This window comes from Falco cherrug, chromosome 4, assembly GCF_023634085.1.
Source record: "Falco cherrug isolate bFalChe1 chromosome 4, bFalChe1.pri, whole genome shotgun sequence".
Lineage (NCBI taxonomy): Eukaryota > Metazoa > Chordata > Aves > Falconiformes > Falconidae > Falco > Falco cherrug.
This window is the reverse complement of record NC_073700.1, coordinates 78778627-78792459: the sequence shown is the minus strand read 5'-3', so window position 1 is coordinate 78792459 and position 13833 is coordinate 78778627. Positions and strand designations below refer to the sequence as shown.

The 13833-nt window shown below is 38.0% G+C and overlaps 1 protein-coding gene across 5 annotated transcripts in view; it reads right to left on the bottom strand.

The window, feature by feature from the left end:
• GLCCI1 (glucocorticoid induced 1) overlaps positions 1–13833 on the bottom strand; it is a 58352-nt gene that overhangs the window by 21852 nt on the left and 22667 nt on the right. For all 5 annotated transcript variants that reach the window (XR_008732267.1, XM_055710463.1, XM_055710464.1 and 2 more), the window contains exon 3: positions 6621–6707. Coding sequence is in view for 4 of the 5 variants with exons in the window: in XM_055710463.1 (XP_055566438.1) it covers positions 6621–6707 (87 nt within the window). In the remaining variant the exon portion in view is untranslated. The remainder of the gene's footprint in view (positions 1–6620; positions 6708–13833) is intronic.

The following is a 13833-nucleotide window of genomic DNA, read 5'->3' as shown; positions in this document are numbered from 1 at the left end:
TCATTCTCTCAGTAGGAGTAATGGCAATTAGGAAACCTAGCTCCACAGAGAGATGAAAAAGCAAGTAGGTGACTAGTCTGGTAAGTATACCTACTTCTACAAAGATGTAGATCTTACATGAGAATGGGGAGAACAAGGAAATAACCTTCATCTTCCCCTTTAAAAACAGAAGAGAAAAAAGATGCCCAGATCAGAAGGCAGCAGTAGACTAAGATGGCTGGCTACAAGAATAATCAGAAAGCAAGGAGAGCTGTATATGAATCTTTCATTTCTGCTGCCTCTCCTTGATGCTGTGTGCTTCCTCACAGTTAAAAAGTTAAATATCCTATTTTTTTCTTTAAATAAAATCTGGCTTTCTGAGCTTTCCTCAGGAACATGCTATAAAAAAAGATCTATACAATTCCACCTCAGAGATCTGGCTGACTGATTTCTGTCACAAACAGAGAATCTTTGAAAGCATAGCCTCTCACTGTAAAACCTGGAGAGTGAAAGCACTAAATGGGAGAGTGTTGATAGGCTGGTATGTCTCTAGGCTAACCAAAACCTTGAAGTTCTGATACCCTGAAAGGAATCGTGGGCCCCTGGAATCTGAGGTTCTCTAAGCCACCTCAAGAGTATTTTTATTTTGACAGTCAGTAGTTCTTGACAGTAAGAGAAAGAAAAGACTTCTTGTGTCACTGGGGATAAACAGAAAAATGAAAACTTGTTGACGAATCTGACTGTGTATCTGGAGCCGATATAATCGCTGAAGCCAAACACGCCATGCAGTGAAGAAACAGATATGCCTTACCAGATCATCTGTCCTTAGCCCTGAACTTGAAGGGCCCTAGCTTTCCATGATGTGGTAGTTACCATCAGATTAAAAAAAAAAAATGAGAAAGGAAGGATGGGCATATAAAAAGGAATTTTCCATTTTTTATTCATCCTCCAGCACAGAAGACAGAGGCCAGCAGAAAAAATCCAGCTTCAGAGCAGCCACACTAAGCAGGTAGTGCAACCAAGCACACAGACAGAAGAATCCTCCAAACTAAACAATGCTCCATCTCTTCACTGAGATTCACCACTTACTAAAGCTAATCTTTAAATCCCAATAGCTTTTTTCCTTCTACAATATTGTCTTTTTATTGCAATTATCTTCCATCTCAAACTCAAATAAAGCCACTAATACTAACAGAAGAGGTAGCTGTGCTAGCTTCAAAGTTTCTCTTCACCTTCTTCCCCAGCAGCAGAGAAGCACAACCAGAGCATCAAACATAACCAAAGTGAGCTGCAGACAGGTATAAGGTACATTAATCCTAGGAAAACATACAATTTGTGTAGTGAGGGAAGAGTCTGAAATGTATGTTTTGATGGCACCTGTCTTAGCAAGTATCTCAAAGAAACAGCAGATTCTGTCTCTTGGGCACTTGACCAATGCAACCAATACAAGCTAGGGAATTGACTGTGCAAAGAAAACGGTGCAAAGTAAGGGATATCAGGGAAACATCTACTTACTGGAAAATCCAGCCATTACACTGTTGTAAATACATTCTGAAATTTAACTCCATTCAGGGCAGCAATACAGATATTTCATTTAGGAAGACGAGGCAGAAAAGGAATAACGTGCTATGCTGGGGGAAAAAGTGCAGTAAAAAACCACTCCATTTTAACAGGGCAGCTAAGAACAGAAAGGGTTTGGGGTGACCGTTTCCCTCACATGCCCAAGTACTGAGCATGAAGGTGATTGAGGCATACACAATCACATTAAGGAACACATGTAAATCATCACAAAAGATCTAATGTGTATCCTCTAAACCATCAAGCTGCTGAAGACATTAAAGCCTTAGCCTTGCACATATGTGCACCCAGATCCATAAAATGTCACGATTTCAGTATACCAATTCAAATGCTCTCCCTGTCTACCTAGCTTGAAGGTGGGCAGAATAACACAAGTGTCTTCTTAGATGATACAGCTGAAAACACAAAAATTAAAAAATTTAAAAAATCAAGGAACTCCTCAAGGAACAAACACAATTGGAACCCTACTTACATTGTTCAGATACAATTACTTAAAATTATTTTGCTACTTTACAAGGTGTAAACATATATTGTAGTAAATTTCAAAATCTAGCTTTTAATTCATACTTGGCAAGTCCTCTCACGTGACTGTATGGCAGGGGAACACAAGGCACATATCTGTGCGCATTTCAAAAAGATTAAGATGTTTTCAGCCTTTCCTCTTCGAGAGGCTGTTCCCTGCAATATTTGTTAACATATCAGAAAGATTCTTTTCTTCATGTACTTTAAAGTTTTATAAAATCAAAAACCAAAACAAGCTGACAAAAACCCCCAAGAAAACACAAAGATCAGTGCATCCTAACAGTAATAAACCTACATCAGGTCATTCAGGGCACGAACTTGCAGTTCAGCCTTGATGGTTTACTGTTATACAACTAACTGTAAGATGACCAAAGATTATTAAACAAACAAGAAGGTGGGAAAAATACCTATATTTTTTGCTTGCTGATTAATTTTACAGCTAAAAGTATACTTGAAATAAACATGAATCTTGTCTACACCACTTGTAATATTCATGCAGTCTAATACAACTAATGGCACAAACCTGAGAAATAAGCAAACTGGTTTGGTTCTTTACAACACTGGAATAATCTGAGTATCCTGATAGTTTTTCATTTGAAGAGACCTAGGTCTGCAGACTACTAATACGAAGGAACACGTCACATCTCAGCATTCCTGTCCAAACGCTCATTAATATTTACCAGTCAATAGGTTGTATTGGCCACATATACATACATCAGGCTACACAACATGGTAACTTCCTATTGCTGAACAAGCCACAAACTCCTCATTAATGAGAGCAGATTCTAACTCATTCATGAACCATTTGTTAATAAACAAGTTAACCAGTAGGTCAAAGAGCAAAATAAGCATTAGAAATTCAACCTAAGTCTTTGAATGCAATCTTTCAATTCATATATGAAAGCACATAAAAAGTGCAAGCTCTCATATTTGATTCCCTTTTATTCCAAAGTCCTTTTCAAGTACTCTGTGAGAGCAAAAGGGATCTTCCAGTGGGGTTTGCTGGTGTCAGTGTAACAGATCCAGCATACAGAGGTGCTTAAGAGAAGTGAAAAATCAGCTGTCTGAAATACTCATGTCTTTAAAAACCTACACAAACTGAAAAGTATTTGTTTTAAATCCTGGGGGTTTTCCAGTTCTGAGTACATTCCACTTCAGGGTAAGTTATAACTAAAATTATCCCTATTCAACAGAATTTCAACCTAACTTTCAGGTTGAAAGGGAAAAAAAATACCAGTGGTTCAAATCACTGCTTGGTTTGTGTCCAGTAAAAAGACCAATAGCAATCTTTATCTCCCAATTAAGATGTGTATCTCTTAAAATAATGTTAAAGGAGTCTGGCATTGTCTTAGTTATATTCAAGTTATATTCAAGACTTCTTAAAAACAAGCAGTAGAACTCTTCAGACTGATTAAAAAAAAGGTAAATTTTATTAGGAAGTGATTAAAAAAGCACACTATCATTACAAAGTTCATATTGAGAACTGAGGAGTTTTAAATTTTTCAATAGACCCACTACAATAAAGCAAGCATTGCCTGTTTCACTGTTAGACAGATTCAATCCTGACACTCACCTATTTCAATTCAAGGGCAAAATGATTTTCAACTACCCCAAATGAATTTTTTTTTAATGTGGTAATACAGAATTAATTGCTTGCTTGGGATCTTGAAGTCTATAGATTCGTTTTTAGTTTTTTTAAATGTACATCTTCTAAAAAGAGCTCCCAGTTGTGCTGAATAAATGAATTTAATTGCAATAGCTCTAAAAGTAACCAAGAAAAAAAACACTATTTTTTTTTAAATTTAAAAGTACATTCAATCATCTTTATCAAAAACAATTAAAACTATGCATACAAGTAGTTGGCTAGTTTACAGTATCAACAGAATAAAAAATACATGCTAGAAATCAGTCCGTTAATTGTTGGAACAAGAAAACATGAATCCAAACTGCTAAGACAAGCCAAGGAAACTGTAAACAGCTATCTACTTGTTTACTGTCAGATCTATGGGAGACAATTCCAAATGCTGAGCAGAACAAGTTACCTATGTTACTCATAACAAATGCAGTCGCCCAGGAGAGGTGATACTTTCATTTCCATTATTTAAGCTCTTGCTTTCAGCTACCTATAGCTTTGTCAAGTTTTCTCTGAAGTCTACCATGTAACATATCCAGTTCACCTATCCCCTTCCCATCAGAGATTTCAGTACAAGTATTAAGAGCTGTTTTAAGAATGAGATTAAAATGAAAGGGAGGTGGAAATCATTTTACCATGTTATGCGCTAAAACACATCATGGTAGCTTTTTACCTGGGAAGCTCTGCTGTCCAATGCTCTGGAAGAACGTGCCCCTCTATTCCCTTGGAAAAATCTTTACATTGGGCAAAACTTTAACAAAAATTTCAGTTTGCACAGGGTCAAGAAAGATGTTTGGAACTGACAGCTGCATTTGCAAGTAATTCTGTCCCTAGTGGGCTTTACAGTTTGAATAGAAGTGCCCCAGAGAATTTTTCCTTCCAGAAACTGCAAATTACTGTGGCACAAAGAAACTGAGTGCAGAGATACTGTTGGTATTGAAAAACTCTTAACACCTACCACACAGGCATTAAGTAGCCAGACAGAGAAGTTGGAACAGGACTTACAGGGAGGGAAAGGAAAAAAGAAAGGCATGAAATAGAAGCCAAAAAATGGAGAGAGAGAGAGAGAGAGAGAGAGAGAGAGAGAGAGCACGCAGACAGAAAGCTGAAAAGTACCTGAGTAAGAGCTCAAGTAAGGGAAGATAGGCAAAAACTGGCTGGATAATGCACATAGAATGACACTGGGACTATAAACCTGGGGAACTAGAAAAGGCAAGACAACTGTTGGAGGAAAGGGAAGAACTATCAAATGGAGATGACAAGCGGAGGTTTGGGGGTGAATAACCACTGCAAAATTTGGATAGAAACAATTCCCTTCCACACATCCCATTTTGCCCATTACTGTATTCTATCAGAAAGGAACCATGAGACACATTGGCCCCGCATTTCTTGTATTTCTTTTGTGGTCACTCCATAAAGAAGATGGCAACCCAGCACAATGGATCACTGTTATCAAATGGCAGAGACTTGCTTACATGCTGAAGGTTTCGCTATCACTGACAGCCACAGCCCTGTGGTGAAGAAAAGCTGCTTGCTGCAGAACTTGATAGGGAACTGCCAGAAGACGAGGGACGGTCTCTCAGTTAAAGCAAGCAAGCGTTACCCTGGAAATGCTGATGCTGTTCCTGCCCCTGCTACAATTCCTTTGTGCTGGTAGGTAAAGCCAAAACTTTGCAGACACAAAACTCATTCTGCACTAATTTCCGGTCACTTAATCTGCAATTCTGAGTGCTTCTCCACAGCTGCAGATGAAGTCACCCAGGCACCTGAAGGCCCGTGTACTAATAAATTACCTATGATGGGTTTCGTAACAGGTATTCAATGAGACAGGAATAAACAACCCTCTTTGGATTGACCTCTGTTTAGCCCAGGTCCTCATCTTTAAATATGAGGCTATTGACACCAATGGAATGCAAGATTATTCCATATTTGTCAAATCTGATTTTAAAATTCAAGTAATCAAACTTACATTGCCCTTCTTGACAACTGTTCTTCCTATCACTGGCTGTCTGGAAGAGGACTATATACTGCCAGCAACCTCGTCTCCTCAGGCAACGTATACTTTCTTCTCATTTTTGAATGTCCTTTTAAACATGGAGCCAGGAGAGAGGACACAAAAAGCCCAGAGTATCAGGGAAAAGTGCCATCCCATAAGAACATGCTGCAAGATCCACTTCTTAAAAATAAAGGTGTAGCTCTTGAAGAGGCTGCACCCCTCCTGACAGGGGCATGGAGCTGACTGCAGGTCAGCCCTTAGGTATTGGACAGAGCTAGAGTTACATGAACTCTGAACAGAATGGAGTTTATTGGGACAAAAACTGAAATACTGTCATTTCAGCTTTTACTCTTATCTACTTTCTCATGATGTGAATCCACTTAACTTTTGGTGAGTTCTTTCTATTTGCAATTGTAGTCTACAGAAAAATACATATGATTAAAGAGCATTTCAAGTAATCATACCGTTACTGTATCAACACCTACCCTCCTTCTTCATTTATCAAAGTGATGTTCTCTCTATCTCCGCTGTAAACCTTGAATGACATTTCTAAACAAGAATATGCTAACATACCAACTTATACTTTGCCTGTTTCAGGAGAGCGGTGTTAAAGAACAGAAAACTAGCTAAGGCAACTCTGAAGAGAAAAGTTAGTAAGCAACAACAAGCTGGTTCCACGGCACTCACTCTGGCCACTCCTTCACAGCCAATACTGTGTAGTAGGCAGGGAGGAAATCCAACAGGCATAAAATAACAACCACTCTTAAAACAACTCTTACGTTGGAGGTAAAACCTGTTTCAAAAACAACAGAGCAGAGGGAAAGGGTGCAGTTTCCTGGACTCTAGATAGGAATTAAAAAATGTCTTAAGCATATTAAAACTTGAAAGGCTCCACTGTGCAAAACTTCTCACCTCTTTTAGTTGATCAGCACTTCCCCATGATGCTGAACGCTGATGTGATCTCTTTTCTGCTCCTTCTTCAGCCCAACAGCTAGGTGTCTAGAAGGGAAAAGAAAACCAAAAAAACCTTTTGGCACACATTACTGCTTTACTCTATCTGCAGTGTCAGAGTGCAGGCATTACACGTGAAAATAAACTTCAGGATCTGATAAGCAGCAGTAATAATCTCAATAAATAAAAAGAATATAGAAAACTAAGGCTTCATAAACTTGCATTTACCATGGAGCAGGGCAATGCACGTCACCGAAGAAGGAATCTGAGGCCCGACAATCAAAGAAAACCTTACCTGTCTACTCACATCTGCACTTTGGCATCCATTTCTAGTTTCCACTCAATGGACAGTTTGGAAAACCACCAGGTTAAAAAAAAAAGTTCAAACAGAGACCAAAAGCCAGGATTCACTCCTCCCACCTGTCTTCCTTAATCACTGGGCCAGTTAATCAATTCCTTCTTGCTAAAGCTCACTTGATGCAGAGTTTGATACACTTTTTATTATTTTTGGGACCAACCTACATGAGCAGAACAGTGATGGGTAATCCTTTTCCAGCCCTGTCTGCAAGGCCAGAAGTTTGGACTGTCCTTGGATGCAGGATTTATGAAGTTAAACCCCAAAGACTGAGAAGGGTCTGTAAGCCAGATCTCCCAACTCCTGTGTTTATTTACCACAAGACTACTGGAAAAGTGAGGCTATCCACCAGCATTTCCAAACAAGAGTCACTGGCTGCCAGAGGAGCAATGGGGACATCTAAAATCCATGGACAGTTTGAGGTATGAACCATATAAAACTCAGGTCTACAGACACATATATAAATCTGTGAAAAGAAAAAACAAACAGGCTTTTTTTTTTTCAACAGTTCCTACTAGTATTAGCTGAATCTTTCACAATAAGGCTGCAAGAAATAAAACTGTAACAATGAAAATTATGAGAATTTGGCGGTGAGGTTTTCCAGGGAGGGGACCACTGCTGATACTTCACCACAGGAGACAGGACCCCAGCCCAGCAGGACACATAGGGCCTGGGATCCACCACCCCCTGGGACTTCCTTCTCCTGCATGGAAACCTTGTTCCTCCACAGCTACTCTTGCTTCCTCTCTAGGGTCTAGAAACTTCTGGAGCACCCACACACGTAGCAGACAGTGTTCTGCTCAGGAAGGAGGCTAGGCATCACCCTGGAGAACACCACAAAAACACCTGCAGCTCCTCTCCCTCACTACCCTGCAAAGGGAGGTGGAGGCAGCCCTCCAGCGCCAGCCACCCAAGCCAAGCACACCACACCAGGCACCTTTAAGCACTGAGCTGTAGTTTCAGAGCACAGGCTATACTTTAATAATCATTGCACTGCCATAGTATTAATATGGCCTACTGCCCAGCACCTCACTGCTAAGTGCTAGTACTTCATGTGCCAAGTCACTTTGTGTGCACAGGCCTACATACCCCTCCTGTGTTTTCCACCAGCCCTGCATTTCCCATGTGTTTGGTGAGGATTTTTCTCCATTATTTTTACACCACCAGGAATATTCCACCAAAGGCCCAGCAAGCTGCGTGAGCCATTAGAAAGCACAATGGAGAAAAATCAGTAATGAAGTTTTTGCTGCATGTTCCCAGAAAGGGAAAAACAAGTCTTCATAAAAGTTAGGGTTCTGCATATTTATTATATGACTCTCTTTGTGGGGGTCTGCAGAAGAGGCCAGAAGATAATGCAGTTATGAAAAAAAAAATATTAAGAGTGAAGTGTTAAACTAGCTATTTAACATATGGGATTCCCTCAGCCAAGCAACCCATGACTCTCCCCAACCAAAGCACAGCCTCTGCCACAGGCACACCACCTGTGTGTGCATTCGCTTGCTCTGCATTTTAGCAGAGCCATGTTCTAACCAAGTACTTGTTCTTGCAGACTGGGTACTTACCACCTCCCTGAATTCTGCCTCAAAGACATTGTATTGCTTTTGTTTTTTAAACACTGAACTGGCTTGCAGATTTGTGAACAACTAGAGAAAATGGGGAAAACTTGCTCCTTTTTCAAAATCATGGGCTTTCACAATCTATTACAATTTACTTTCCAGTTTAAATTGACTTTCTCTTAAAGTATTTTACTATATCCCAAATACAGCTGAAACCTCATACAAAACCAGAAAAAACATCAATGCAAAGGGAATTCTTCAAAAATTTATCTTCCAAAGAGTGTTTTCTGAGCACAACGCAGCTTCATAGCATGGAGGACTACTCCAGGACAAAGCAGAAACAGGCATTTCAGGTGCTTAAATATTTACCTGTAGTGCAGGAGGGTGTACCAAGGATCACTACAAGCTCACAGCCTTTCAACTACAGCTTAATAACCAGAACAGAGAAGACATGGAGCATCTAAAAAGCCAAAGTGAGTTTCTCAACAAAGAGAAGTAACTGTTACAAAAAACAAAACAAAAAAACCACCCAAAACCAAACCCACAAAATATATGTAGAAAGCAAGAGCTTGCCAGTATTTTTTAATAAGCACAGATATTGATAGCAAAGGCAAAAAACAAACTTATAGCAACACTCTGAAGAACTTCACCAACAGTATTGGTGACTGTTAGCAGAGAGATGGGAATCCTTAAAGCTTATCAAAGTATCAACTCTCTTCCACTCAAATACTATCTCCCTTGAGACAAGGATACATGATTGCTTTTAATCTCTGGTAAATTGAGTCAAGTCCCAGTCTTTCAAAATGTACATAAAAGTATCAGTATAGAGGGGGCATTTCAAAATGTACATAAAAGTATCAGTATAGAGGGGGCATGCTATTTGTGTCCCTCAATTTTATTTGCAGTATTAGATTACAAATACTATATGAGGTCCATAGCACAGTACTGGTCAGGCAATGTTACACTGAAGTGCTATTTATATTCAGATGGAAAGAAGAAAAAAAGGTTAAAAAATAACACAACATAAGCAGTTACTAGATTATTATAGCAAGCAGTCTTCTTCAAACCCTAGAAATTGCTGCTTATAATACACTGTAACCCACATATGACAAAAGTTTCAGGGTTGTAACCTAAAACGCTTACATCCAAGCAAAAGCTTTTTCAAAAAAAAAGGGGGGGCACAAAACCCAAACAAAAGAACTCCACACTTCTTATGTGCAAACAGAAACTCTACTTTTGTAAGTTTAGCTCATGTCTGAGCACCTCATATCTCACAAAGTTTGTAACTTACATCACAAATAAGATGGGGGTATACAGCACCCTTGACATGCCACATTTCATGAAAATTGTTTTCCCCTCTTTATTTACAACTTCTACAGAACAGGCTTATCCATGGAAGCCTTCATTTGAAGCGGCAAGTGTACTTCCCATGTGTTAAACATATTAAAAAAATAATGAAAGTTAAAAAAGTACCTCAGAACTGTATTTGAAGAAAAATTTCTGGATTACAATAAATGAAACCAAAGTTGCTGCACCTCAAGTCAAAAACTGCATTAAGAGAGGTCACAGGCACTATCTGTCAAACTGGTAATATTTCAGAGCCAAAACAAATTTACAGCATCACTTAAATATGAACTGAACTTCATGAAACTGAAGGATTATTCCTGCTACTCTATATTCAGAAACTAAGATTTAAAAAAATTTAGGAGAACCTTGAAAACATTAAGCAACACATGCTACAGTTTCAAGAGGAGGATCGCTGATATTTTGATATGTGAAGGTTCACGGTCCCAGTTTCAGTGGACACAATGCTTAAAGCATGTGCATGGGCTAGGACACGGTGAGAACACCACATCTGGTTGCTCTCTTCAGTCTTAATGTAAATCACAACTACCATTGTTCTAACTCACCCAACCTTACAGAGATTAGCATTTTTTCCAACACGTTTGGTAATTCTGCCTTGCTTTTCCACCCGTGTCAGGGATATACACCTACATTCTTTCCACTTCATTTAGATCAGAATGACTGCATGGAGTATCAACCTACCTAAATCTCAAATAAGACTGAATTACTCCAAATATCTCATATTTTATCGCCAGCTCTTCTCTCTAATTACTGTATCTAGCCTGCATTCCAGACTAACTACACTGGGGGATGGGTGCAAAGATTAAGGACATAAATCCATGTTTTACAGGGGAAGCAATAATGTTTTTTAAGAACTGCCACATTTAAAAGAAACGCAACGGCAGCACTAGAAGATAAAGTCTGATGACTTTTCAGATGTTTCTGAAGTATTCAAAGGCCCTGCAGAAATTTTACAGAAAGAAATAGCCTAAAGAGTTAGAGGTTAATTTGACTATAGGTGATGACTCCTTTTAAACATCAGACAGGCTAAGAAAAGTTAAGAACAATTCATTGTTCTATGATGCGGTATCTCTTCCTCTTTGTCCCCTCCGTCCGAAGTGCATCATTAAAATATCCCATGAAAGCAACGATAACTAATACACCAATGAAAGAGCTTCATGTAATTGAGCCTCCTGGTTTATAATCTTAATTTTTAGGCAACAAAATTTCTACCCAAAATAAAACATTACTCAGGTGACTAATGACAGCCAACTACACTAAAGCCTTGACCCACACACAAGAAGAATAAAAACATACTTTAGCCAAGCATTCCAGTTTAATAGCTCTGCATTATTCTTTAGCTTAGAGAAAAGTAAAAATGCTGAAAGGCATTTTGCAAACTTTCTTCATTTCCATTCGTATAATACATACTTGCCATATACAATGAAAAAGGCATATCCAGGCATATTGGAATCCAGTTTAATTTGTCAATGGGGAGTGGGGCGGGGGAGATCACTGATCCATACTCCACTTGGTCATTTGTTCTTTTCTTATTATTTGGATTGAGAAAGATTACATAGATGAACTTTAAATGGCAGTATCTTCGTTATGACATTAACATCATATGTTTATCCCTAACCTCACCTTCTTTTCAATTTTATAAATACCTTTTAAACTATTTAGTTACTGCCAAATAATTACATTAATAACCTATTACTATTATCCAAATATTTCTGAAGATTCTGAGGTTAGGCATAACCATTTAACATTGAATTATTCCTTAGACTAAGAAGGGGAAAATACTTACATGTAGAATATGAAGGAGAAGTATACAAATTTGCTTCACCAGTGCTCCCAAGAGAGATGGAAAAAAGAGGGAAAGAAGCTATACTGTGTTTTAAATGGCCTTAACCAAAAGTTCAAATTTTACTGAAAAGGAGAGGGAAGCATCACAAAGGAGGAACCTGGGAAGGGGATCACAAAGTACATCAACGCGTATAACTTCCTATAATAGTAAAGTAAGTTTCCCTGCATTTCTGAAATCCTTAAAATGCTACTAAAAAAAATGGTGTACCTTTGATTATCCAAAACTTGCTAAAGATCAACTAGTTTTATGCATATGCACACATACACACGTGAACTTAAACACATGCAGAATTCTGAGAAATCTGGAATTGTATAAATGTCTCAGTGCAGACTGTCATAATATATTTTGCCAAAAGCAAACAGTAGTTCTCTTCAATGTTTTCAGTCTGAACACTTGAGGTGGTTAAGAGGGACACAGAAATATGAACTATAGTTCCTACTCTCCAAGATGCAACAGAAGCTAAAACAAACAAAATTCCATTTCCTCTGTTTAAGTAATAAGATATTATCGAACTCTTTTTCAAAAATCCTGGTTTAATTTTAGAGAAAGAAGAAACATTTGATTCATGTGCACTCTGTAGGTTCAAAGAACTTAAGTGGGAAACAAGGACTTGGAAAAAACTCATTAAAGGTTCATCTGATCCCAGTGAAGACCAGAATCTGACACCATTTTTTTTTTAATACAAGAATTCTAAGAAACTTGGAACAGCTATAATCACCACTTCCACACAACTGCACCAAATTTGCATTTAAATTAATGTTTAATTAGGGACAGAAAGTACCCTTGAAAGAGGAATAATTATTCCACCTACAATGTAAGTTATACTGACAGTACTGTTCATGAGTTTAGAAGTAAAACAAGATAATTTATTCTACAATGAAACATGCTCACACAAAAAAATCGGTTTATTGATTTTCATTATCTTGTTTTTATTTATTTTGTTTATCTTCCACTTGGCTAAACTAGCAAGTATTATTATTTTTACCTACTATAAATTATATGAACTCCCAGGAGCTAAACTGTTAGTTAGCCAACAAGCATGAAGTGGCAGAAGTACTTATGCTGGTGCTCGGGCAAAGAGCAAGGTTTTAATTTAATTTAACTTAATTTGCCAGACATGCATCCTATCAAAACTTGGAACTCATCTTTAGTTTTGAAATTAGACATATTTCAAACTATGCAGAGCTCCAACAGCAAAAAAAAAAACCCAACCATGCAACCAAAACATAACCCAAGTCAGTATTGTATGATCATCTACAAGTCTTCTCAGCAAACATTTAAGAAAAAAAAGGAATCTGCTGTGCCAATCACTATGCTTGTTACATTTTACATATTCATATAGACCCGTGTAGTCAAGACATAAGTTTTTCAACTCAAACACTGCAAAATGCTTGATTTTTGCATAATTTGAATAAAAAGACAGCTAATACAATTCCTTGTTAGAAGATATCCACAAAAATTCAAAGCATGAAACTTCCCTACCCTTATCCCTTTGAAACAATACTTGCAATGACAACAGTACTGCCTTTCCTCTCTGTTACATTTGATTATGCTGAAAAGGTGAAACATTTTTTTTTTCCTTCCTCCCTCAGCTTTGTTTCTGAATGAGGCAAAGGGTGGCAGCCAACGGGTCAAATAACCTAAACACTTACTTGAGCTCACTAGGAAAGCAACTTTATTGCCAAATGCTTGGAGCACAAATATTTACAGAACAAGTTTGTTTCTCTCTTCTGTAACTACTGAAAAGGTTTGTTGTGAATGTTTAAGTACTCTACATTTTCTATTCATAAGGGTATTTGCAAAGTTTGATATGGATATATGTTTTAAGAGAGGGGTTAAGAAATACATGCTACCAAAAATGTCCTGAATGGAAATTATGGTTTCAAAACAGAAAAAATGTTAAGGCATAGTATTACGAAAGGAAGGCACCTTGGAAGTAAATTCAGGATTAAGGGCTTTTTAAGTAGACCTTTCATGACAGTAAATATGACTGCTGCTTCTTTTTTGCTAAAACTGGCTGGCTGGTTTCAAAATGAATGAGTAGGACATGAA